General features: G+C 49.4%; 1 protein-coding gene across 1 annotated transcript; it reads right to left on the reverse strand.

The window, feature by feature from the left end:
• Positions 1–1914: 1914 nt before the first annotated feature.
• Positions 1915–24683, reverse strand: IRF8 (interferon regulatory factor 8). Its single transcript, XM_070397945.1, has 9 exons — positions 24609–24683; positions 21014–21188; positions 16913–17096; positions 14351–14439; positions 12878–12983; positions 11712–11759; positions 6282–6668; positions 4956–5071; positions 1915–4379 (listed from the first exon to the last, which is right to left on the reverse strand). Exons 2-9 carry the CDS (start codon positions 21185–21187, stop codon positions 4203–4205), a joined length of 1281 nt encoding a protein of 426 aa, XP_070254046.1. The 5' UTR covers position 21188; positions 24609–24683; the 3' UTR covers positions 1915–4202.
• Between the last annotated feature and the right edge of the window lie 1937 nt (positions 24684–26620).

Raw genomic sequence — 26620 nt, forward strand, 5'->3', positions numbered from 1 at the left:
TTTTATTACACAGAAAGAGATGAGTGAAGCCATCCCCATCCTGGCAGACTCCATTTAGACTGAAAGACAGGCCAATAAGAGCAGGATAGAAATATGCACACTTAGGCACCACTCATCTATAGACACATTGCAAGGCATAACATTAGAGCAAATGACTTCGGGAAACATTGAATTAAATAAGATTCTGACCCTGAGTGAGAGCTTTGAACAACCTGCTGTACTGTGCACCTGTCCCAGAAGGAGGTATAGATTATGAGTGGGTCGCGATGTTTGCTGCTTCCCTCCTACTTCTAGTAAAAGCAGCCAGTCTTTCCACTGAGAAAGCACCCCCTCCCGCACTCCCAGCCTACTGAGCTGTCACAATTACATTAATTATAGATAATTCTTTAGAAAGACTTTCTGAATATTTCTGAGTAATTGAGTTACGAAACTTTCTATTGTGGAGATCCTGAATCATTCACACAAGTTAAGTTCCCACAATTGCTTCTTTGTGAAGAGAATTATCCCTGTAGTTCACTGGAATGCCTGCCCTTCGGCAAAATTCTCCCAGGATTCTGAGGGCCCAGCAGAGCCCCTGGATGCTAACCCTTGGGGTCACCATCTCAATCCATCTGGACATTGCAAAGAAAACAAAAAATTTCCCATTTTAGATGTATTTTGCCAGAGTTAATGCGCTAAATGGCACTCAGAAAGTAACTGTTGAAATACCTTCATTCCTTTGAATGTTTTCAAATACAAAGAGTGAAGGCCGTTTATTTCCCAGCATGTCTCATCAGCCCGTTCCCACCAGCTGCCCCTCAGGTCCTGGAGAAGAGTCAACCTCTCAGAAGCTAATTCACATATATGGTCCTCACAGCATTTTCTAGAACTTCTGGTTACTCCTGATGCATCTTGTCCCTGCATTCCCTCCTCGCCCTCTGAGGATGCTGTGAGAAGCTGAGTGGGAAGAATTTGCCAACTATCGGCACAAGGGTGTTGAACTCTGGGGAGAGGCAGACTTCATCCAGTTGGTCCTGAATTCACAGGACGGATGGACCCACAGGCTTGCTTATAAACAAAATTCCTACTTGCAGCATTCGGGAATGAACATGACTCACTGCAAAGATTTCTGGGAAAGTCAGCGATTTGCCCAGCTGCTGCCTTTCCCATGTGGTGTTATCAGCAGGAGGCTGCAGCACGGCAGCAAAGTGTTGTCAGAAAGCCTCTCAGACCTGACCCGCAGTCAGTCAAACATGGGCCATGCCTCAGTTTCCTCATCTATAACCTGAGAATAAGAACAGCCCCAGTCGCCCTGGGCCCATCTGAGGCTGGAGAGGTCATACCCATTGCCATGGAGATGAGTGCGTTGGGTACCATCTCTCTACCTGGGTTGGCCGGAGCCTGTGCCTCCCCGCAATTGACAATTTTTGCCGGGTTGTTCAACAGGCATGTCCCATTAAACTAGAAGCAAACTGGGTCCCTGGTGTCCCCACTCTGGTCCCAGGACATAGCGCAATGAGCATGTGTATGAATGAAAGGATTCACAGTCCCATCACATGTAGCTGACCCAACCCAGGAGGCCCTCCTACAACTCATTTCCAGCAGCTTCCAGGAAGTGCTGCTACCAATGCCAGCCTCCTACTTCCTCCACACCCTCTGGTGTCATCAGTCAGCTCACAGAACCCCAAACTGGCCCTCGGTTTTAGTAGAAACAGGGTGTGCCCCACATTTCTCCAGGAAATTCTGCATGATCTGCAAGTCTCCGTATAGTTTTTCTATTTTCCTGGGGATGAGTGAAAAACAAACAAGCAAAACATTCTTAAGATCACAGTGTGGTATTATTTAATTCCCCCTTTACAGTACCTAGGATCGAGTGAAAATGATAACATATTGAACAGTAACTTTAAAAAACTAAAAAACAGAGCACACATCAGCTTTGAAAAAGAGCACTTTATTTTAATAAAGAATAAAGGAGATTAATATATTTTTAAATGCATACAAAAATAAATATTCATCCTGCATATTAAAGATGTATATTTTGACATTCATTTGAGCTACAAACTAAAGCCTATTTACCAGTATCTCACAAAATTTCAGAAAAGAGCTGTTATCCTTAAAGCTGTAATGCTCACTTGGTTGGCCAAAGGCGAAGAGCCACTTTGACTGAAGTTTTCCTAGGTGCCTGCGTGGATTCCGGCACATCCGAAGGTCCTGTCATTGTTAAGCTGGCTAGTGCTACACCTGCATCACCCTCGCAGCAATAATGGGGGGAAATAAACAGGCATTCTTTGGCCTTTCAGATTTTAAATCGGGGACTTTTGTTATTCAAGGCCACCAGATTGGCTGAGCGGGGGCAATTTGTCCCTCAAATGCCAACGCTTCCCATTTCTTCACATTCGATGTGAGTGTTTCACATCGATGGGGTGACGTGTCCTTTCATGGTAAGATTCTGAGTCAGGGGTGGTGACGACCCAGGCTGTGTGACAAAGGGAAAAGAATACAGAAAAGATGCTTCTCCCCACCCCCAAGAGAGTGGAAGCAAAACAACCGCGCCCTCCCAACCCCCAAGCCCGCCTGGTGCACCCACGGTGGGACTGACTCGGCCAGACCAGCAAATTGCACCACCAACAAGTGGGGCAGGCGCTCCTCGCACGCGTGGGTGCCCATCTCTGCCAGGCCCGGTGTAGCACACAGGGGCCACACAGACAAGAGGCACCCCAACCTGACAAAATACAACACTTATTTAGAAAAAAAAAATGTTCAAGTGCTCTTTGATCCTGAAAGCGGTTTAGAGGGGTCGTGGCGATGTGGTCTACTGCTCACTGGAGGGTCTGAGGTAGCGTGAACTGCCCTCTCTGTTAAGCCAGGCCATTGGTTTCAGTCTTCTGTCCCTGGCTTTTGATTAGCATCAGGATTAAACTGGGACTTCTCCATGGAAATCCCACTAGATGGCTCTACTGAAGAACTTGGTGTGCAGTGGGGGCGTGGAGGAGAGGTAGCGATGGGGGAAGGCATTCCCCCAGCCACAGCTCACCCCAAGACCAGTGTAGTGGTGACAGGCAACACGTGTCGTCCACATCCCCAGTCCACTCTAGCCATGGCTTCACACTCAACACCACCGGCTGGTGAATGGAGTGACTGAATCAAGGTACAAGCAAAAGGCTCATAAAATCCACAATTATACAAGGTGTCCCCCAAAAATGTAGACACACTTTGAATAATTATTCATTCCAATGGGTTAAATATGAAAAGAAACAGCAATTGAGCTGTCAGCTGTTAAAGTGTGCAGACATTTGGGGGAGGGAAGGACACCCTTTATTTTGAACGCGTGATTTCTATCCTGCCCACTTTATGGAAAGAAGGGGGGGGAAGAAAAGCTGCAAAGCGGTTTATAATTGGACAATTAAAATTACAAATATTTTAAAAACAGGTCAAAACCATTTAGAAAGAAGCAGCCGGAGAGGTTATCTGGGATGACTTCATTACAGAAATGAAAAAATACATTTAGCTCTAAGCTTCCTGCAACAATATGCCGAAGAGAAACCTTCCACTGTCTGAAAATCAGAACACACCAGGTCACACGGTGACGGAAACGCTTTCCTAGCACCGGATTCTGGGAAGAATGTACATTCTCCAAACTCGCCAAGAGCGCTTGCTTTCACTTATTAAAGGGAAGCTTAATAATACTTATTAAAGTACTTGTTAATGTATTTTTAAATCTTATCAACATGCTTAAAAGTCCAAAAGCACCTCACATCGAATCAAGCATATGAAATCATAAATCTATAGCTCTAACAGAAGATAAAGACGGAAAGCAGACTTGTCTTCACAAGTTGGTCCCCACATTTCTTTACTGCAAGCAACTAGGTGCTAGTCAAAGTGAATGAAAGCCTTGGGAAATATCAATTATCCCAAAATGCTGAAGGATCATAGCAACTAACGATAATTAGGGGACAATACAGGAAACAAACGTTTTAATCAGAGGTTCTAGTTACACCATGCAGACCACTTGGTGTGAGCTTCAATGATTACATCTGAACGATAGAACTTGGACACAACTTCGCTTTGAACGTGGAGCCCTCGGAGAACGCCCTTACTAAATTAAGAGCAGAGTGAGGCATCCCACCCCAGGTCAGAGGGATCTATATCCTTAAATAATTACAACAGTAATTGTAATAATGAACTGTGAGATGTGGGCGGGGTGGGGTGCCCAAGAGAGAGACTTAAACTGTGATCTGTTGGTTTTCTCTGAAAAAGGGTCTCTGGTGGGAGGCACAAATATCTGGAAACATCCGGAAGACCTGGTCTGGCTGGGGCTCCTCGGGAGCCTGCATCATGGACCCAGCACCACAGCTCTTCATAGCTTCTTCCACCAGCTGCCGGACATAGAGTTGCTCGATCTAGAGGGATGGTGCACAGGTCAGAGTTGGAGATGGGAAGTGAGGTGGGACTTCCTTTGACCCCAGCCAGATTCTTTGATAGCTCCCGTCTAAAGCTAGCATTTGAGTCCCAAATGAATGAACCCCGAATAAGGAGATGCAAAGAAAGAGAAAGCAGTATCCCTACAAAGACTCCTATGTATGCTTTTTCAATATTGTCCCCCACTTGGCTAGCCAGTGTCCAGAACTCCACTATTAGAGCTGCATTCCTTTGACGACGGTTAAATAAGGGCTTGTAAAACCCTTATTAAGGTCACTTAGGCCTAAGGCAGGGTGGAATCCTTCTGGAAAGGAGGTTTTGATTTAGAAAAACAAACCACACAAAGAAAGGACAGGGGAGACACACAGATTGTGAGAGTCCTGGAACAGGAGATGGCTCGGCAGTGGCAAGAATCCACTGCTGCCACGTGAAGGTCTCGCCAGGCCTGCCCCTGCCCACAAGTGGAGCACCCCAGTCCCTTCCGCCCAAGAATAAGCTGGGTCCTGATGTGTGGGCTGGGAGATCTGGCCACGAGCCCTGAAGCTGCCTGTTCTTACCTGCACGAGGATGAGTTTGGAGCGCAATGGGGTCATATCTGGAAACTCCTCTCCGAAGCACAGCACCACCCTGCTGTCGGGAAGCCGGCTCTGGTTGTTGTAGAAGTGCTGCAGCTCTGGAAAGACACGAGGAGGAAGGGCGGGCGTTTGCAACTCCTCGGTGCTTTCACACCCGAGCTCACACATGCTACCTCGCCCACCTTGCCAGGGCCCCTTCTCCAGGAGGCCTCCAGGAGTTCTCAGGCCAGGAGGCAGGAGAGCTGTGCCACTAGCTCCTGGCTGTAAGAGGGAAAGAAGCAGAGAGCTTTGGAGCACAGAGAAGGGTTCCCAGGTAGTGCTGCAGGCAGCCTGACTGATTGATTTCGGACACCCTGACCTCCAGGAGGAACACACACAGTGGGAAGCTAATTATATACCTCACAGAATAACCATGGCTGATGTGCAGCACTTCTGTGTGGGGGCGTGGTCCCGAGGACTCAGTGTTTACAAGGTCCACACACACAAACCCCCGGGGCCTGGCCAAGATGCAGATTCTGCCCCAAAGGCATATGGAAGGAAATGCTTTCTAACCAGCTCCCAGGGTGTAGGGACAGTCCATACAGAGCTGCAAGGTGCTAAGTTCCTAATGCTCCCAACAGCTGTGCAAGGAAGCTGCTGTACTGCTCGTCCCATTCTACACGCTGGAAGTCCAGGCATGGAGAGGTTTCCCCAGGATCGCTCAGCAAAAGAAGTGCAGAGCAGAATTCAAGTACAGGGGGTGCGCCTGCTGCAGCTGTGCCTCTAGCCAGGGGTCCTCAAACTACGGCCCGCAGGCCACATGCAAATACAAATATTGTATTTGTTCCCGTTTTGTTTTTTTACTTCAAAATAAGATATGTGCAGTGTGCATAGGAATTTGTTCATAGTTTTTTTTTAAACTCTAGTCCGGCCCTCCAACGGTCTGAGGGACAGTGAACTGGCCCCCTGTTTAAAAAGTTTGAAGACCCCTGCTCTAGCCCCTACATATCCCCATGGGAACTGTGGGCGACAAATGGCCCTGGGAAGAAGGCATGATCTTTAAGATATAGGCAGCAGCCCAGCCGGCGTGGCTCAGTGGTTGAGCGTCGACTTGTGAACCAGGAGGTCACAGTTCGATCCCCAGTCAGGGCACGTGCCTGGGTTGCAGGCTCGATCCCCAGTGTGGGGCGTGCAGGAGGCAGCTGATAATGATTCTCTCTCATCATTGATGCTTCTATCTCTCAGTCCCTCTCCCTTTCTTTCTGAAATGAATAAAAATATATTTAGAGGAGAAAAAAGACACAGGCAGCAAGGCGACAGTGTACAGACCTCGGAAGAACTGACTGGTGTCGAAGACCTTGACCACCTCGTCGCGCTCCAGCTTGTTGGGCCTGTCCTTGCACAGCACGGCGTTGCCGCTGTAGAACACGCGGCCCTGGCACAGCCGCTTGACCAGCACGCCCTGCCGGTTACTGTGCAGCACCACGCCTCGCTCCAGGTGCCCGAACAGCTTCCGCGTCACCTGCCTCTGCCGCTCGCTGGGGATGGTGTCCGCAGGCGGGAAGCGCACCAGCTCCAGGCCCTCCGACCCATACATCTTGGTGCTGGGCAGGCCCGGCTGGCTCAGGGACAGGCAGCAGCCCTCGGGGCAGGTGGTGGTGGTCTGGCCCACCAGCTTGCCCCCGTAGTAGAAGCTGATGACCATCTGGGAGAAGACTGTGGGGAAAGGGGGGACAGGTCAGGGGCTGAGGGGAAGGGGGTTCCCTGGTCCTTCCTGGGGAAATGCCCAGAGCCTTTCTTCCTCCCAAACTGGGGGAGCCTGTCTGTGTGTCCACGACCTTTCTGGCATTCTGGGAAGTTCATGCACTCTTTCTAGAAATAATAATTTTATAAGCCTGAATAAGTACACAGAATTGCTAAGGAAACCAATGATTCCAAATATAGAAAACCATTATAGTGTGCTCCCTACCACTGGGAAGGGCTGACAGCTGCCACAATTTATCAGTCACCCTGAGAGTGACGAGGTTTTAACAACTTACTCTCCTAGGAAACTGGCTCCCCCTCACAGGCACTGCTATACCACTGCTATGTCATAATATGTAACATCGATTCTTAATTTGAAATCCAGGGGACTGTGAATTTGTCAAGAAAAAAGATATCTCTTTATTTTCACTAACCTCGAATTCAGACCTAGCATATCCTTCCATTATGAACGTAGACAGCAGGCTACATTGTTCTAGAGTATATACAGCTATATAACTAGGCAACCGTGTACAACACATGTATGTCTATGCTCTCAATCTCTGATCACCGAGAAACAAAGCCCCGCTTCGGTGCCGGCAGGTCTTTAACACTCATGCTGACAACCTCCCTCTCACCAAGGGGCAGGCTTTGGCCAGAATCTCTAAACAGAATATCTGGTCTTCAATGAATGTGCTTTGACCTCTGACTTCCTACTTATAGCAGTGACACTGGTTCTCCTTTTCCAGGCAATGACAGATGGCCCCCATTTTACAGTAAATTTAAGTTTTAAAAAGTAAGATTTAGAGAAAAACAGGACATTCATGATAGTCCAGGGGGTACCCAGATATGAAAACCAAAGTGTGAAAGGTGGGGCTCAAGTGTCTAAAGTTTGGGAACCTCTAAACTAAGGAATAAAGACAACAGCTCAATTCAGGGATACTCCTAGAGAAATCTGCATTTTAATAGCCTTAAACTATGAGAATTACATGCACTATCAATGAGCTTGGTGAGTTTGGGGAACCCTTAAAGAGCAATCTGGGGCTGATCCCTTGAACCACATGAACTGTGAGCTGCCCAACTCCATGGTGCCCCCTACACTTGTGCAGCGCACACCTGCACAACCGTCAGGGGCAGCCCTGTGGGGGCCACCTACCTCAGCTGGGTTCATGCTGCTGTGCACTTACAATCCCCTGGACGCTCCTACGGGCTTTGCTCAAGAATCATTTGCTCAGTCAAATACTAGGACTCCCCACAGGCTCCATTTCCTCCCACGTTGGCGTTAATGGCAGTCTAGACTCACGCAGGGCCGGGAATCAGAGCTGCAGGGGCTCCAGTCCAACTCATTTATTTGATATTTGGGGAAACTAAGGCCCGGGTGGAGTCACCCAGTATGTAAGAAGCAGCACTAGCATCTGACTCCCTGTGTCATTACCCCCCACTCACCATCCTCCCACCTCCAAGTCTGCCATGTCCGCATCGCCTCATGACTTGACACATTCCACTTCCTTCACTCTGAAACAATTCTGAACTTTGTCCCGATGGATGAAACACACCAGATGACTCTGCCACCACTCTGCCCCTTTGCCCTGTCACGGCTGTGGCCTTATTTCACACTAGTGTCTCTTGCTGTATGAACTTCAGGAGCAACGGACAAGGTGTGCCAGATGTCCAGGCAGGGCTGTCCTAGTGACCCCAACGCCAGGGGACAGCTTAGGCTCAGAGGAGATTCAAGCCAGAAGGGCCTGAGCCATGGCTCACTGTGCCCTACAGGCGAGCAGTGGAGACCCACAGAGCAGAAGCCACTCATCAAGGGCCTCCAGTTACTCAGTCCAGCCCTTGGCAATCCTAAGAGCCCCGCTGCAACACTGTCCTGCTTCCGTTACATCCACCCGCCCACCAAGAACAGCCCTGCCAGGGGACAGTCTGACCACAGTGGCAGCAGAGCTCACACTCTGGAACCCACTGCCTGATGCATTATCCCAGCTGTGTGACCTTGGGCAGTGGCTTCCCTTCTCTGTGCCACAGTTTCTCCATCAGCAAAGTGGAGATAATAATACTCCCACTTCACTGGGTTACTGTGAGGATGAAATGAGCTTGCATTTGTACTTAGCATATGTCAGCACCGTACCGTATAAGTGGTTATTAAATAAATTGGGGTAAGAGGACAAAAGATTAGCTATATAGATGAGACCCCTGAAGTTATAAGCCACAGTCCCTGGTCTACACAGCACATCCCAAGGGCTGTTCCCAGTGCTTTAGACCTATTAGCACATTTAATCCTCACAACAATCCCATGAGGTAGAGACTATTAAAATTATACCCATTTTCCAGGTGAGAAAACTGAGTCATAGACAGGTTAAGGTGATGTCAATGGCACGATTGCTAATTGGGGAGCCTGGATGCACTCCCTCCCTAGCAGACTGGCTCCACATCTGAGTTCTTTTTTTTTTTTAATTGATTTGAGAGAGAGAGAGAGAGAGAGATAGGGAGAGGGAGAGAGAGAGAGAAATACTCATCAGTTGCTTCCCATATCCACCCTGACTGGGGATCGAACCTGCAACCTGGGTATGTGTCCTGACTGGGAATTGAACCAGTGATCTTTCGGTGCATGGAACAATGCTCAACCAACTGACCCACACCAGCCACGGCACAACATCTGTATTCTTAAGCTCCAAGTCACACTCAGTTTCAAACATTGTACTTCACCCCGATTATTTCAAATACATACAGTTAAGAGCACGAACGGCAGCCACAGACATGTTTGGATCCACCAGCACAGTGAGGTGCTGCTCACACAAATTTGCTGCCAACCTTTTATATGGGAAAATTTCACCTAAAAATCCACACCTCTGGTTCCTAAAATGAGAAAATTGAGTCTGGCTGGGTCTGTAAGTCCACTGGGCAGGAACCACAAGCAGCCGAGAGGAGGGTGGCCCCTCCACTTTGCCAGTCTCTGCCACTCCCTGTTGTCCTTCTCCTGACACTTCACCATTATATCACCTGTCCCTATAGGGGTAATAGCTGGGGGCCCCTGACAACTGGGGAGGTGTTGTGTGAACCGAGCAGAGGTACCAAAGTCCACAACTTCTAGAGCAGCGGTTCTCAACCTGTGGGTCGCGACCCCTTTGGAGGTCGAACGACCCTTTCACAGGGATCGCCTAAGACCATTGGAAAATACATATAGTTACATATTGTTTTTGTGATTAATCACTATGCTTTAATTATGTTCAATTTGTAACAATGAAATTGGGGGTCACCACAACATGAGGAGCTGTACCAAAGGGTCACGGCATTAGGAAGGTTGAGAACCACTGTTCTAGAGGAATGGTGTAGGATTCTCTTTGCGAGTCATTCCACCTGCTGTGTGCTGAGACAGCTCTGGAATAACTGAGGAAGCTTCCTCCTCAGACCATGTCTTCTCGCCCAGACACTGCAGCATGTGCCAGACTACTCTCCTGCCCCCGGGAAGCGCTGGTCAGCAGACTCCTGGGGCCATAGCCCAGAGCTAACCAGGTCAAAGGCCCGGTCCCATGACCCGGGGCCTCCAGGAGCTGAGCCTCTGGTGAGCATGGTGGCTGCCCAGCATAAATCTAAAAACGGACTTGAAGCCAGATGCCTGGGTTTGAACCCAGCAATCCCGCTTACCAGCTATGTGATCTGAGGTGAGAGATTTAACCACTAAGCCTCAGTTTCCTCATCTGTGAAGCCAGAATTATAACAGTCCCCCCGCTCCCAGGGCCGCTGTGCAATGGGCAAGGGCTCGATGAATGGGAGCATCGTTTGCTTTAAAATTTTCTTGCCTAGGTGAGAACCTGCCTCTTCCACCCAAAAACACTCATCCCATGAGGGCCGTGGTCAAGGCCCTTCTCTCTGCGCCCCGTTTCCCCCTCTGTGCCAGGAGGCCTGGGGTCTCCGGCCCCAACATTATGTGGCCCATCTTGAGGAGTCAGGCTGCCCCCTTCTCACAGAACCTGCCGCTTTGGGGGAAGACACCAGCTTCCTTTGCTCTGAAGACGCCATCAACAAGCCTGAATGTGAATTCCAGGAGCCGCTGGCAGGAACACGGTCCGAGTCCCCAATGTAATTAGACAACAATGTGGCACAGAGACCACCTCTGTCATCTGGGGCAGGAGCAGGGATGGAACAGCCTGGGGCCACACCCCACTCGGTGGCCCACAAGTTATGTGAACAGGGGTTTCTGAGCTGGTGAAATGGAAATAACAGCACCTACCTAGGGGTGGTGGAAAGTGATGATGAGATTAGGCCATGAAAGTCTCACTGATGATCCTGGACCCAGTTAGCATTCACTAATGTCAGCCACCACCACCATCATCACCACCATCTCCACCATCATCATCTTTATCACCGTCATCACCATCACCATCATTACCATCATCATCACCACCATCACCACCATCATCACCACCATTATCTTTATCACCATCATCACCATCATTACCATCACCCTCACCATGATTACCATCATCACCACCATCATCACCAGCATCACTGCCACCATTATCGTTATTAGCATTGTTATTGTTATAAACTTGGGTGGGAGAGAGTAAAACAAACTGTCACTGGTGACATCCCTTGACCAATATGTCCCTACCAGAAAGTTTTAATAACACTGTGTTTGACCCTCACAACATTCCCATGAGGTAGTTGCTACTGTTGTCCCTACTCTACAGATGAGAAGCCTGAGGTCCCAAGTGGTTCAATTACTTTGCCTGGGGTCACATGACAGGGGCAGAGCTGGGCCTTGAGTGTGTCTGTCCCCACACTCTTTCTCCCATATAGTTACGCCTGCAAAGAGCTCTTCAGATCTATTTGTTGGTCCAGACCAAGAAGACTCTCACCAGCCACTTGCTCACTCCCAAACCAAAAGGAGGAATCAGGTGCCCGACTTCTGACACCAGATCATGCTCATCCAGGGGCCCTCAAGAACCCACACAGGTCCTTCGAGTTTTGTCTTCAGAGTGCCCCCCACCCGGCCTGGCCCAGAGCACTTCGTACCTGAATGCTGTGCATCATAGGCAGCGTAACCCGGCACCAGCGGCACGCCTGCCGGAGGAAGAGAAAAGCAGACTCAGATCCAGCCACACTCAGTTGTGTGCAGGGGAAGCAACCCAAATGCTCCCCCTCTCCAAAAGTTTCTTAAAAAGCCGCATATGGCGTGCTCCTGAGGCCCTGCCACAGGCTTCCGCTGAATTCGGTGTTTTTCCCTCTCAGTGCGGCGACCTATGTTTCATAAACGCAGAAAACCAGACCTCAACCCAACCAGCATGGAGGGGGGAGACTTCCTCTGTGCTGTGGGATTTCTGACCATGTGTCAGTGTGACATTGTGGGGCCACGCTTCCTTCCCCCTGCTCCCAAAATACCGGGGGACTGCGTGTCCACCAGCCAGGGCTTGACTTGAAGGGGAGCCCAGCCCGAGCTAGCTTTCTCAGAGGTGCTGCTGGCACAGAGAGGGGGGCTCTCCAGGGCCCCTGATTTGGCACCACCCCACACCCACAACCGTTGAGGCCCATTAGGCTAGCGACCGCCTCCTGGTCTCCCACTGGGGACAGTGGGGGAGAGGCCAAGTAAGGGAGCAAAGGCACTCATGCTCCCGGAGGGAGGGTCATTTCAAGCAGTGGTGGAGGTGGCGGGTCATCAGGAGCTAATAAGAGGGTGAATGCCTCATTTAGCTTCCAGGCCCTGTAGGGTCAGTCTGGTGTCTCCATTGTCATGAGAAAACTGAGCCATGTATATGATATGCAACTTCTGACAGGGGACTCAAATCCAGGGCTCTGAGCGAGCAAGTGCCCGTTCCGGAGCTCTCCTGTTCTCTAGCCGCCGCTCTGGGCTGTGCTTGGCTCTGAGAGGTCCCTAATGTCTGAAGAAACTGGATGGAGGACCAAACAGACCTAACGTGGCCCAGAGCTGTGAATCCCCTCTGGTCCTGGAGAAGTTCACTGCACTCCCTCCCCTCTGACCTCTCCAGGAGCCGCGCGGGAAGCAGACACCTCCTATGGGAAGGACACATGTGTCTTCCTGGGAGGCAGTCACCGTCAATAAAATAGGGATCATAGCAGTACCCCCGTCCCATCCCCACCCCACCCCGGCTGCTATAAGGCTGAAAGCATTCAAACACGTCCAGCTCCCAAGCACTAGGAGTGGTCTGGACTCCCATCCTCACCTGCGCTGGGCTGCTGCATCCACCAGTCTGGGAGGAGCTGATTCCTGCAGGCCTCAGGCGGGGAAGGGCTCCTTTTGACCATCCCCATGTACTCATCCACAGGACGCTGTGCGACCGGGAACAAGACAGAGAGCAGCACAGTCACTAGGCTTCCAAAGCAGGACCCCAGAGTTGTAAAGATGAAAGGCTTATGCTTAACTAAGACCATATTGTCACTGTTAGCTCATAAGACAAAAGGGAACTTTTACTTGTATCTTGAAAGATCCAGGATGCTCAGTGATCAAACTACGTAACTGAATTACTAACCTCTTCAGGGCCCTTAATAATAAGTTTATTGACCTTTTCCTGAAACTGCCTGTTGCCGGTTCTGGTACCCCAGCACACCTGACATTGAATGGACTCTGCCAAGCTTTCATGAATCTCACTCAATACATCATGTCTCAACTCCCCATCTCAGACCCCTTTCTTAAAGGAGGTGGGTAAATCCAGTTGGGAAACGTTTTTGAAATCTGCTTTTCCTGTGATCCTGGTGCACCAATCCTGTTATTTCACTCTCTTTGCTGAGTCAGCAGAAAAGCCTCATGGAAAACGGGACATTCTTGGAGTGACAGGAAACCAGGAATTCCGCTGATCTGCTGCCAAAGACCACCCAGACACGTAACAGCTGCCATGTGCAGAAAAGTCAGGCAGCTCAGATTATATTTTGTTATCTGCATTTCCTGACCACCAAGCCACTCCCAGGGATTCTAGCATTGCTATGTGAATTAAGAAGAATTTATATAGCACCTCCACCACCTTTTACAAGGGCTGTGTGGGATTATTTTAGCTATGCAATGTCCACCCTGTAAGAGCCATAAAAACATAGTTAAAAGGCTAAATGTAGAAGAAAATGGCACCCATAGAGCTAAAATTGGTATTCAAATACCCATTGCCTAGGACCCCATTAAGCCTTTACTTATAGCCTATTAACTATGACTTTACGTACAATTCTAACAAGCTTGGTTATATGGCGTTCTAACCCATCAAGGATGAAAAGCTGTGTATTGGAAGACAGGCAGCCCACCAGCCATGAAGGCTAGTACAATGATCATGCCACAGGGACAACCCTAAGCAGGAAGGAAAGTTCCCATATTGTTCACTGCAGCATGCTAAGAAGGTACGGAAATATAGAATGCATTACAAAAGACTGGCATTCAGAAGGTTTAAGTATGAAAATCCAGAGCTTGCAGGAACATCACTGACACAGAGCAAGCACTCTCCCCAGCCCTTGGGATTAAGGACTGGACACCAGGTGAACGGGCTGACCGTCTGGCGGAGGCTGGCCTCACACAGGTGGCCCAGTCCTCACATTCTCTCTCTGTCGGGGCAGAGACAAGGTTTGCTGGGAGAGCCCGAGGCTCTGGATGTCTTGGCAGGGCAAGAACAATGCCTTCTGCTGTCGGGCCAGACCTCCGGAAACGCTGCCCCACTTACCTCCTTGATCAGCTCATCAATTTCAGAGTGACCACATTCCATCTCAGTGACTTCATTCACACAGCCAGGAGTCGACACGCCTAATTTGCCTATGGAAAAGCAGACAAACATGACAAAATGTGGCCAGAGCACTGAGGCATCCCTACCATCACTGAGGCCATCAGTGGTTTGTTTCTAAATGCTGAGTGGAAGGAAATAAAAGTATCTTCCCTGGTTTGGGAAAGGCCTAGACATTTTTTTCCCATGCTTCTTCAGTCATCTGATCAGCAGAATCAAAAGAGAGAAGTTGGTTGTTGTTGTTTCTAACACTTAGAGGCCAAAGAGCACTTGGGTCTCTTCCTTCTGTTTGTGGGGATCTCATATGAATGCATATCAGAGCCCCTTTACACCAGGCGTCTACCGAGCTGCAGAGGTTAAATTTACAAGCTGGGGCACTTGTAGGCACTCAAAGGTTTCCTGGCAAAATATGTTTGCAGGTTAGATTCTTTTTTTTTTTTTAAGTTAATTGGCAGGAAATCTCCTTTTAGCCTTTCCAAATATACCAGTACACGTGTGCATCTGCACACACACACACACCTCACGCACATGCACAGCACAGCAAAGACTCACCCAGGCCCAGTTCAAACCTGCCTTCGTCAGGAATCACTAAAGGCACGTGAGCATTTCCACAACAAGCTCTCTGGATCAGGCTAGTCTCCTCCTCACTCTTATGCCTCTTCCCCAGACAGAAGTTTAAGTTTATCAGTGTGAGATGTATTATAACATTAGTCCCAGCGAGCTACAAAATTGGCCTATTGTTTCATCCTCGCTGAACTTTTATTCCACTTTGATAGATTCAAGAATTCACCTAGAAGCTGTTGATGGGGGATGTAGGGGGCAGGTGGGGCACCCCCAATGTAGCTTGCAAACTACTGAAGTACAGAGGAGAATGGGTCCATGTAGACTTTATGCAAATGCCATGCCTCTCTGCCCCCCTGAGAACCTGCTTCTTTAACATCCACCCTTGCAGGTGATGCTGGCTGTGCCCCACACTATAAACAAGTTGGGGTCACCTGCCAGTTCAAGCTTGGCTGCTCCTGGGGGTAGAGGAGTAAGAGAAACTTCTCCATTACTTCAAATCACAATTTACTTTGTGGTGACAAAAAATATTTACATATTGGAAATATGTACATATTTCCAAAACTGGGAAATAAAGCAAAAAGATGACTGGCCTTTTGAAACCACTCCAGAGGATTATCCAAGAGGTCTCCCCTAAGGGTCATCTGATTGTCCAGGTCAGTTTGACTCCGTACTGACTATTGATTAGACTTCAGACTCAGGAAAGCCAGGTGTTAATGTACAGGCAATTAAGCTACAAACGACCAGCAGAAAAGATAACTCCCAAGCTGTGGTGTAGTGCCAGGTTCCGCCTCCGCCCTTCACTGACCATAGTTCTCTCCTTTGTATAAGGAATTCTCTTCCCACTGACCTCACCCACCATGCCAGTGTGGCATATTCTGTCAATCAATCTTGGTCATCGAGCTGGTTCCCTCACTAATGAGTCAAGTAACTCTCTGATCCAGGCTCACCATATATTTGTTAGGGTCACAATTTTAACTTTTTTAAAATTACCCATCAACATTTTTAACCTTCCCACAGTGGGAAGAACTCAAACTTAGAATTTCTACATAACCCTTACCAGAGAATTCTATCTCTTTCAGGCCTTACTGGACTTCTTTGAAGGAGAAAAGGATGTCATGCCCATATTCTAATTGCTATATCTAATGGCTAAGAAAATCAATGTGTTAACAAATGTTTTAAACCAGAGGTGGCAATTAGATTTTATCTCATGGGCCAGCTCTGATTCATGGCAGCTGCATAGCACACCACTTTGAAAAGGATTCTGGGGCCAGATCCGAGCTCCACACATCCTGGTTGATTAGTGATGTCTGACCGGAGTGTGGGTATCAGGCCTTGGGAGATGTGCAGCACGTTGTTGCTATCCCTGCTTTGAATTCTTCACAGATGCTTTCCTGGGATTACAGAGCTGGAAGAAACTTCAGGAATCATCACATCCTGAATTCCTAAACAATGACCAGGCTCTGACAGTGTTGAGTCATAGCAAATGAAACTAACAGTGTCATCATCCAAAAATTCATTCAAGAATTTCACTCTCTACCTCAGTCTGCCATCCCTTCTTTGTCCACCTGATGGTCCCCTAGCCTCCTCTCAGAGTTGCTAGAAAACAAAAGGAATTCCTTCCACACTGTCAGAGGATCCCTGCTCCTGCCCAATCTCATCCCTGACCCCAGGGATATCCTGCAGCCTCCAGGCCAGCAGAGCTGGCTGCCACCCAATCTCCCGCCCTTTCCTTCCATCGGCGCCACATCTCACTAAACTGGAAGCTGCCACTTGGTCAGCAGATGGTGGATGAGGTCAGTGGGAAGAGAATTCCTTATACAAAGGAGAGAACTATTTTGTTTAGCTAAAACCACTTGCCCCAGACCCTGTGAGCGGCGGCTTCCACCCTAGGCCTGGGCCTTGCAGCCTCTGTTGGACTGAGTGCCCATCCAGGATAGTTACATTTTTGCTCTTCCTCTGGAACGATGCGGTAAACTTTGTATGGCTCAGAAATGTCCAGCTGGGACCGGTCTGTCACTTCCTCAAAATCTGGACTCTTGTTTAAAGCGCAGCGTAGCCTTGTCTTCCATGTGGCTGGTTCAGCTTTGTCCCCTTCCTTAAATTTCCCTTTAAAAACCGCCCAGGCCTGAAAGGAGAGAAAGCAGTACATGAAACAGTCAGCCCCTCGGCCACAGATATCCATGGTCACAGTCCCCACCAGCACTTGCTCGCCCTCCTGAGAGCCATTTTTAGCCATCAACTCTTATTCAAGGAATTCCAGGCCTCAATTACACCACTTTCTCGGACAGATGTAAAAAGACCCAGGCCAGGAAGGGGACCCCAAGATCTCCCAGCTGAGCTGAAACTGAAACTCAGGCCAACACAATTCCTTCCCTGGACCAGCGAGCCAGGAGGAGCCTGAGGTCAAGTAGCACAAGGAGGAAGTGCACATGGTTTCACTAGAATGTTCAAAACAAAGAACAATTTGTGTGTGTGTGTTTTTTTAATCAACCCCTGGCATGAAAATTTAGCATGAGAAGGAAACATTTGCAAAAATTCTGAGTGTGGTCATCCACTGACTGCCCTGCTACTTTTAATAGAAATTGTGCTTTGCATTTTGGCATTTATTCTAACCTTCCCCCCCGCCCCCCACCTCCCCAGGCACTGTTTAAAATGCAATGAAATAGTCTCTCACTCTGTTGGGTTTTTCACAGCTCTGTTTTCTGACCTCTCCAAACCTTAGACTCTGAACTAGGAACAAAGATACAAAACTGGAAACTTAAGGTCAGAGGTAGAATGGGGCACTGTTGTTTGTTTGTTTTTAAATCAAAGGTGTGAAGGGACATAGTTTTAATTTCAAAATTGGAATACAGAACACACCAATTAGGTCACTACTGTCAGGTGAAAATAACCTTTGGCATTAGGCAGAATCTTCCAACCTAAAATAATACCAGAGCTGGAGGAAATTCTCAACCCCACTTGGGAAACTGCAATTCCAAGGGGTAACTTTCCAAGGTGACCCTGTATGGGGTTAAATGCCAGCTGTTCTCGACTTAATGGCAATCCCCTGGGAGCTCATGAAATGCAGAGACCGGCTTCCAGCCTGCACTGAGTTCTTTCCAGGGTTCTCGGGCTGGCTCTAAGATATCACCCTGCTGGGAGATCTTTCAAGAACCCCTTAACTCGATTTCCACCCTGAACATTCTGAAAAAGAAGCAAAATACTTTTTTTAAAATAAGTATGAGCTGCTATCAGGGCCTCATCAGTATACCAGGGGTGGTACAAACTGTGCTCAATGTCCTTTGCAATCTCCCATCTCTGGTCCCCACCATGAAGCCGACCTCAGGATGACGCCTGCGGACAGTGAAGGGGTCTCTGGTATAAGTAGATTCTGAAGACCCACTTACTAAGGCAGAAAAACATACTGGTTTTAACTCAGACATTTTCAAAAGGTGGTCTTTGTATGAAACTAAAGCGTTCTCCACTTCACCAGAAAAGCCCTAAATGGCTCTATCTCACCAAGGCCTGCCTACTGACTCCTTCCAATAGCAAGGCACATTTGGTGGACAGAGAAACGCCCCTCAGAGGATGGCGTGAGCTAGCGCAACTCAGAGATGGCTCCTTCCCACCTGTATTTCACCAGCCCAGGCTGTTGCCCTCCCAGTGGCCGCCCAGCTCTGGGTGGGCGCCCTGTCTCCCTCCCGCCCCCATTCCTGCTGAGATTGTACACTCATTTCAGATTGCCACACTGAGCGACTGCGTAATCAACGGAAACATTGGGAATCTTGCACATTTTTCTCAACGCTGTTGAAACGGCCATGCAGAACATTGCATAAGATACATAAATCTGGGGCTTTATTTCATTACCCCCAGAGCAGAAGCTGAAGCAGGGAGCAGTGTGAAGGGAACGGCCTTGCATCTCCTCCAGCAAGCCACAAGCCGGGGTTATGCAGCCTACTGGTCCAGCCCCCTCTACTCTCCTCCTGAAGAAGTTTTACTGATGGTCAACTTGTGACTGTGCCCTCCACACCCCACACTTCTGCTTCAATCCGTCCTTCCTGATCATGGTCAGCTCCTCGAGGGGCTCCCAATGTGAAAGAGGAGAGCATGCCCCGGGGAGCATCTGGCAATGTCGGAGGCATTTTTGGTTGTCACATGTGGGGGGCAGGTGCTGCTGGCATCTAGTCGGTAAGGTCAGGCATGCTGCCAAATACCCCACAGTGCACAGGACGACCCCGCAACAAGGAACAATCTGGCCTTAGATGTCCACAGCTGAGGAGCCCCGGCTGATAGCCATTGATAATCTAGAACAGCGGTCGCCAACCGGTGGCCCGAGGACCACTGGTCGTCTGTGAGGTCCGAAAGGTTGGCGACCGCTGATCTAGAACTCCCAGCTGACCAGGTGGACCCTAGCACTGTTTAAATTTAGCTAGAGTCATTCCCAAGAGAAGTTCACCATAACGCTAAAGGTAAAAAACCTCTATCAGAGAGGAATCCGCATCCCCGCCACGAATGAGAAAGTATGCACTAGCTCAGCTCAAAAACCTGGCAGAACCCAGGCTCCTGACCTGGGGTCCTTGATGAGGAAAAAAAAAATCTGCTGGACATGCAGGCCACGTGGGACCCCTTGAAGGTGAGTGCAAAACATCCACAGGTGCCCACTCTCCTTGGAGAGCGCCAGTAGTTGGCATCCGATTCTCAAAGAGCCCTGCAACCCCAGGTGACAAACTTAATAGAATTGCTACATGTGTGGCCCCACTACAAACGTCAGAAAGAGAACTGAAGGACGGAAATGCCTCATAAGCCAACTTTGACCTACTTATACTCCACTCTGAGGCCAAGGTATGATCTTTGGTCATTTTGTGTCAGAAGACAGTCATCCCTGGCTGAGTCTGGTGTTGCCAAGAGGTCCCACAGGGCCTCATTCCCCTCATTCATCCAAGGTCTCAGGTCTGGTTCTGGCCCTTCACAACTCAGCCTCTGCACTCCTCCTCCATATCACTCACTGTCCCCTCCCTGTCCCGGTTCTGTGGGCATCACCGCCAGAGCATAAGCTGAAGCAGGGAGCAGTGTGATGGGAAAGGCCCGAATGCCCACAGAACCAGCACACAGCAGCAGCAGCAGTTTGCAACCGGGGCTCTGAGTCAGACCATCTGTGGTGCATCTGTTTGCAAAAATGGAAGCCTGGGCTCACCTTGACTAGGGCTACAGATCTCTTCAGGGGATGGAGACTGCACTTCTGGAGCCTTAGAGAAGCACCCCAGGGAGCAGGGGGGGTGGGGGACAGGATTCTGGTGACCCACTAGGCTGCAGAGCTGCGCTGCCCTGGCTCCTCGGCCTGAATCTAGGTGTACTAGGTATAATGGCAAGAAACCTCTGTTTCTCAGTACTGCTGGAGGTTGGGAGCGTGGGCTCAGAGGGGGGCTGCCTGGGTTCAATGCTGGCTCCATCATCCAAGAGCTGTGAGATCTTAAACAGGTCACTTCTCCTCTCAGTGCCTCTACAGAACAAGGACAAGGACAGCACCTCCTGCAGAGGACTGTGTGAGAGGAAAACTCAAACGCTGTAGGGCCAGGCCTGCCACAGAGCAAACCCCCAACCAGTGCTGGCAGTCACCGTGCAAATGGTAGAACCGAACAGCAAGCCCCTCAGTGCTTGGGGTGCTCACTATTCTCAAGGAAAGGAGACTATTTCTAGGCACCTGCAGCAGGACATCCCATCGGACCCAGCCCGGAAGCAGTGACAGATGGTGTCTCTCTCACTGAGCTGACCCTACGTTGCCAACCAGAAGTTACAACTTTGCAAGAATGAAGAAAGTGTCCTTAATCTCATCAGAAAAGGCACCACTCTACAACTGACCTCAAAGTGATTAAATCACATAATAGCTGCAAAATCACATGGTATATTTTTTTAGACACATTCTGCACTCAATCAATGTTTGTTTTTAAAAATTGGGATTAATTTTCAAGCAAATAAGAAAAGTTGTCGCTCAACACCTCCACCAGCCGGTGAGGGAAGACAGAAGCTACGCTCATGGTCAGGGGAAGGAAGCCCAGCCTTTACCTTGAAAATGGAGGCGTCCACTTCCTGATTATAATCTTGTTTGCCAGCGTGTTTCCAAGGGATCCGGAACATGCTCTTCTCGTCGTTTTCCCAAATCAGCCCTGGGTACATGTTGCTGTCAATTTGCTCAATCAGCCACTGCCGAAGCCTCCGGCCTCCATTCCGGTCACACATCCTTGGAAAGAAAACAACATATTCTCAGACGTTACAAGCACTGTCTCATTCATCACAGCACCCCAGGTACTTAACAGCCCAGAAGTACTAACGGGAAAATCAGAGGGCGGCAACGCAGGGGCCAGCTGGGGGAAACCCGCAGATCCAGGACTCCGGCCGCCTGCCCTGAGAAGACAATGCCTGCCTCCAGGACTCAGAGCCCTGAATGAAAACCGAAAGTTCCCTGGGAACTGGCAGCTGTCCTTCACCCAGAGGTTGGCCCCACCTGCTGTTCTGGTTGTGTCCTTCCAGCCTTTACCCCAGGTTTCCTTTCAGGCACATCTAAGGCATCATTCCATTTTTAGCACGAGATAGGGAAAAGTCATTTTTACATTTGCAGGTCCCTTCCATGAGCACCCATCGCTCTAAGAGCCAATTCCATTGCTCGATGCCCCGTTTGACCAGTGTTCCTGAGCAAATAGGGCATTTGTGATCTCCAAGAAAGAGGAAAGTCTCAGGCTATCCCTCTAGATTGTTCCTTCACAGCTGGTTTAGTGGTAACAGCATGAGTTTGGGAAGGGCAGAGCGGAGGTCCCATTCGAATCCCGCCATCTCTCAGCTGGGTGGCCTGGGAGCATCTTTTAATACTGAAGTGTCAGCCACACTGGCTGAAACTCGGGGACAACTATCAGTACTTGGCATCGTTGTAAGGAGGGCTCAGACAATGTGCAGAAAACATCTGGACCTTTGAAGAGTTCTCTAAATACAGATGTTGTTATTATTACCCTAACTTTCTTCCTCAGGAACTCTTCTGACCAACTGGGAGATGGCAGACAAGCGTGAGGAAATCAGCTGTGGCTACAGACAAAGTTAGCCCGGACAGACTCTTCCAGAAGGTGCCAAAACCAGGGGACCTCACCATCCCAAGGTGCCCAAAGACATCCTTTGGGAGATCATTCTGCCAGAGCAGACAGCTGTCCCCACAGCACAGAGAAAAGAGAAAGCAATCATGCCGTATCAGCTCTCAGCCCACGTTTACAAGAACAGGGGTGGGAATCCCCTAGGCAGTTGGACAGACGCCCACCCAAAAAAAAAAAAAAAAAAAGCCATTTCTATTCTTCTGATTAAAATGTGACCTCTTCTGGCAAACAAGTTTGAAACCATCAGCAGTGACAAGACATAATGTCCCCAAGAATATGGTCACATTTAGAGCCACGCTGGTCCATAAAGCAACAAGTTACAGAAGTTCTGCAGGTGGCTATGGGGTCAGAGAGGGCATCCAGGTCCTGAGAAGGAGGTGAGGTCCTGTGAGCACCCAACGTAACCTTTTCATCCAATAGCCCCAACTGCCCCGGTGTGTATGGAAAAGGGGTGAAGTGTGTGGAATGGTCATTGGGCTTCAATTTGAAAACCGTAGGCTCCAGGCAAAGGCTTTTCTCTAACTTGACCTGGCTGAGCTGTTTGAAACTCTCTCTGAGGTTCTCCTCATGTACAAAGTGAATGGAGCTCGTGTCCCAGAATTCTAAAACAGTCCCTTGTGTTTATAAACACGGGACAAAGTTGGGAGGAGCACCTAATGAGAGAAATGAAATGACACCACCAAGTTCCCCCCCAGAAAGTAACTTGGCAGGGTGCACATTCCTATGGGTCTCTCCTGCTGGAAAGGCGGGAGACTGTCCACTCCTTGAGGAAGGAGCTGTGTGGGGGACAGGGAGCGGGGCCAGAGCACAAGAGAAAGGTTAGTGTCTGTGGATCTGTCTATTGAAGGACACGTTCCTGTTCACTAGCGTTTTGCTCACCCCCTTAGTACAAGGTTCATGAACTAGAGTTCATGCTCCAGGAGCATCCTGAAATGAAAAGCAATATTTTGTTTGTATGGGAATTTTTCCAGAAAGTGATCAAAACCTTCTTGTAGGACTTTTAATGGATTTATAACCCCAAAATTGTTAAAGACAACTCTCTTGGTGATTTATGAGGAAAAGAAAAGAGAAAAGAAAGTAAGAGTGCTGGCATTAAGAAGGAGAGTAAGTCATACAATATAAAAGCTGGGCCAACTTTAGAAATCATCTAATCCAGCTCCTCTTGGTCCAAAAATGGAAAAACTGAGGCCCAGAAAGGCACCCCAACCCCAGCAAAGGGGTCTTATTTTACTCTGCAGAGAAAAACCATGGTTAGATTATAATACCTCAGCACATGGACAGCCCCACCTGAATTTTCATGAGATCACCTGCAAGATTCTAAGCAGCATTAAAAGCCTATGGTTCTAATACAATGAAGATCCATAATGATCTATTAAACACTAACAAATTAATTCCACCAAATGCTGACCCAGGAAAAATTTATAAGCCCAGTCACATGTTTATAACTTCCTCTTCCTTGATTTTTAGGTAATAATTCTTTTTATGGGCCAAGTCCTATCTGGAGCTAATCTCTACCCTATAAATGAGTCCGGGGGTCAGGCTTCCCAGGTGGCAGGTGATAAGAGGTCGCCCTGGGCCCAACCAACCCAATTCCGGGATGTACCTGCCAGGTGGTGAAGGACTCGCCTACTCCCACACCTCTCAGGGCCCCTGGGCATCCGCCCTGGCCGCCAGGAGACCCAAAAGCATCAGAGCCATTTCTCCCTCTGGCCCTAATCTTGCTAAAATAACGAAACCACCCCTAATTCTTTACATGGAGGAACGTGCCATAATCCAAAAGGAAACTCTCAGACTGGCTCCTAACAGGTTTTAAAAAGTGTGTTATATCCCTCCATATGTTAGGGGAATCGTTCAAAATCCTGGAACATGCGGTCTCTAGTTTCCATTCCTGAAGCACTTCACAGCTCCGGGTAATACATTTCATCTTCTCACCGCAGAGTCTGCTCTTTGCCTTGGGGACATTTTACATAAAAATGGTCTTGTTAGTTGTGACCCCATACAAGACTTCTTGCCAGGGGAGACTGGGCTATGGTGGAAGCAAAGGACCTCAAACCTCACTCAGAAAACCTGTCATCGATCAGGATAAAAAATCCAGTCTGCCCCTTCACAAGTTAACCCGCACAAGCAGTACTGGTTATTGGACAGCTTCACCGCTATGACCCTCCAACTATCATTCCATGTAGTGGATTTGAGTGGGACAACGGGGGGTTTATAATAAAGGGTAAATATTTCCCTTCATTATATGAACCATTCTAAAGTCGTCCATGCAAACCAGATTTTAAGAAAAATGAGATTTTTTTTTAAGCATCAAAGCCATTTAGGGGCAGCCGCATAATGATCAACGACTTGGACCTTGAGAAACGGGGGGGGGGGGGGGGGGGGTGCAGAAAACAGAGGGCACTGGGGGAAGCGGCAGCGCCGGCTCGGAACCGGGCGGCAGCTGCACCAGTGCCGGCGCGCTGTCTCGGCCCGGCAGAACCTGGTCGCCGCCTGATCCCCTCCCGCCCGCCCCGGCCACCTACCTGCAGCCGTGCGCGCCCGGCCCGCCGCCCGCCTTCGGTGCCGCCGCCCGCGTTCCCACGCTCGCCCGCCGCGCTCGGGAGCTGCGGCCGCAGGCTCCGGCGCCCGCGCGTATTTAAGGTCGGGGGCGGGCCCGACACGCCACGCGCCGGTCGCGCCAGCCAATGGTCGCGCGAAGGCCTCCGGAGCCGCCCAATGGGCGCGGCCCGCCTGGCTTGCCTTCTTCCGAGAAATCACTTTGCGAGAAGCACGCTGCGCCTTCGGGTCCCCGGGTCTTCCGGGGTCGGCGCCGGGGCGGGGGGGGTGGGGGGCGCGCGGCGGGCGGGCGTGGCCGCCGGAATTCCCGAGGGGCCGCGGGGGCGTCCGGCGGCGCAGCTTAATGTCAGGGCGAAAACGGGGTGTCAGGTGGCGGAGATGAAGACGCTGCCGGGCAGTCAGGGCTCAGGCGGGGGTCACTGGGGAAGGTCGGGGCTGTGGGGCGGTTGTGGGCGTCCGATGGCCAGGGGGGTCGGAGGAGGAGGTGAAAACCCGAAGGTGTGGGTCCACCGGTCAATGCTGCAGACTCGGTCGTCCCCGCATAGGGCCCCTCAGTACCTCCTGAGGCCATTATCTCGTCTAGTGTGGCCCAAGTTCCCAGAGCCGCGGTGGGGGGGGGGGGGGGGCACCCCCATCCGGATGAAGCCCCTAATAACACGTCCAGACGGTGACAAACAGTCCATCCGAGATGCGGAAAGGACCGGCCACTTACAGACCTGTCGCCGGCACTTGACCAGGAGTGGCAGAAGAAAAGCAGAAAAATGACAAAACTTTAAAAAAAAAGTGTCAGAAACCACTATCCTCTGAAGACCAGAAATTAAAACAGGAATGTTTCGCATGTTCGTGCTGGAATGTCCACTTAGGGAAATGTTCATCGTGAATTATTTCCCCCGGAAAGTCAGTTGTGTTGAGGGGGGGGAGGGGTCCCCTGTGTGTCTGTGACTCGGTCTCCAGCTCTCCTGGATGTGAGCTGGCATGTGTTATACACATGGAAGCGGAGTGGGGACACACTGCTGAAAGAAATGAGAACGAAAGTCCTGGAAACGGAAGGGAAAGCCAAGTTTCCCCTTCTTCCGCCCTGGGGTGTCTTAGAGAAAAATGAGAGTCTTAATTGACTTTTTGGGTTTCTTGGTTTGTTTGTTAATCCTCACCAAGAATATTTTCCCCATTGATTTTTACAGAGAGTGGAAGGGAGGGAAGGGGAGAGAGAGGGAAGGAGAGAGAGAGAAACGTCAATGTAAGAGAGACACATGGATTGATTGCCTCCCCCCACGAGCCCCAACCAGGGCTGGGGATTGAACCTGCAACCCAGGTACATGCCCTTGACCAGGAACCAAACCCTGGACCCTTTGGTGCGAGGGCTGGGCTCTATCCACTGAGCAACACCGGCAGGCTTAATTGACTTTTATTGCCTAGTTGGCCAATCATACACAAGCAGCTATGTGTCCTGGGCCATTATATTCAATGGGCTTTTCAAGTACCTATGAAAATGTTTGAGACTGAAACAATTTTATTGGTCCCAAATTACAAAAAGTACAGTGCAAATTTGAACTTTATAAATGTTCAAAGAAAGGTCCCCATAACATGACATTTCAACTTCATACTTGTGATTTATTTACTGATAAACATTTCATTATAACCACGTGTAAGTTGGAAATCACTTAGTAAGAATTTCCTCATACCATGATTTCTGGGAAGTCACAGCAATTATAAATTAACTAAGTTCCTGTCACCAAATAAGTTCATATGAAAACTGTTGTTTTTTTTTAAAGGTCAAAGTTTTAAGAGTATTTAGATCATGTGGGAGTATTTTACTATATTTGTTATGATGTGGGATGAGCTTCCAGAACTCAAAGTGCCTAGGATGAAAGAAGTTCTTAAAATAGCCTGCTGTGTATGTGTATACTCGTATCTTGTCACGAATGTGCCCCTTCAGCCTACCCAGATTTACATCCCTACAGATGTCCCTGCCCGGGGA

The sequence above is a fragment of the Myotis yumanensis genome, unplaced genomic scaffold (assembly GCF_028538775.1).
Source record: "Myotis yumanensis isolate MYYU_CA2020_CCGP unplaced genomic scaffold, mMyoYum1.0.hap1 SCAF_18, whole genome shotgun sequence".
Classification (NCBI taxonomy): Eukaryota; Metazoa; Chordata; class Mammalia; order Chiroptera; family Vespertilionidae; genus Myotis; species Myotis yumanensis.

Bases quoted from the DNA above. Each gene is read 5' to 3' on its own strand.
- IRF8 (XM_070397945.1), bottom strand. From the start codon at position 21,187: ATGTGTGACCGGAATGGAGGCCGGAGGCTTCGGCAGTGGCTGATTGAG. The intron at 14,440-16,912 runs GTAACTATCCTG...GCTTTTCCATAG, and splicing joins TCCAGAGGAAGAGCAAAAAT to GCAAATTAGGCGTGTCGACT. The intron at 12,984-14,350 runs GTAAGTGGGGCA...CCGGTCGCACAG, and splicing joins TTGATGAGCTGATCAAGGAG to CGTCCTGTGGATGAGTACAT.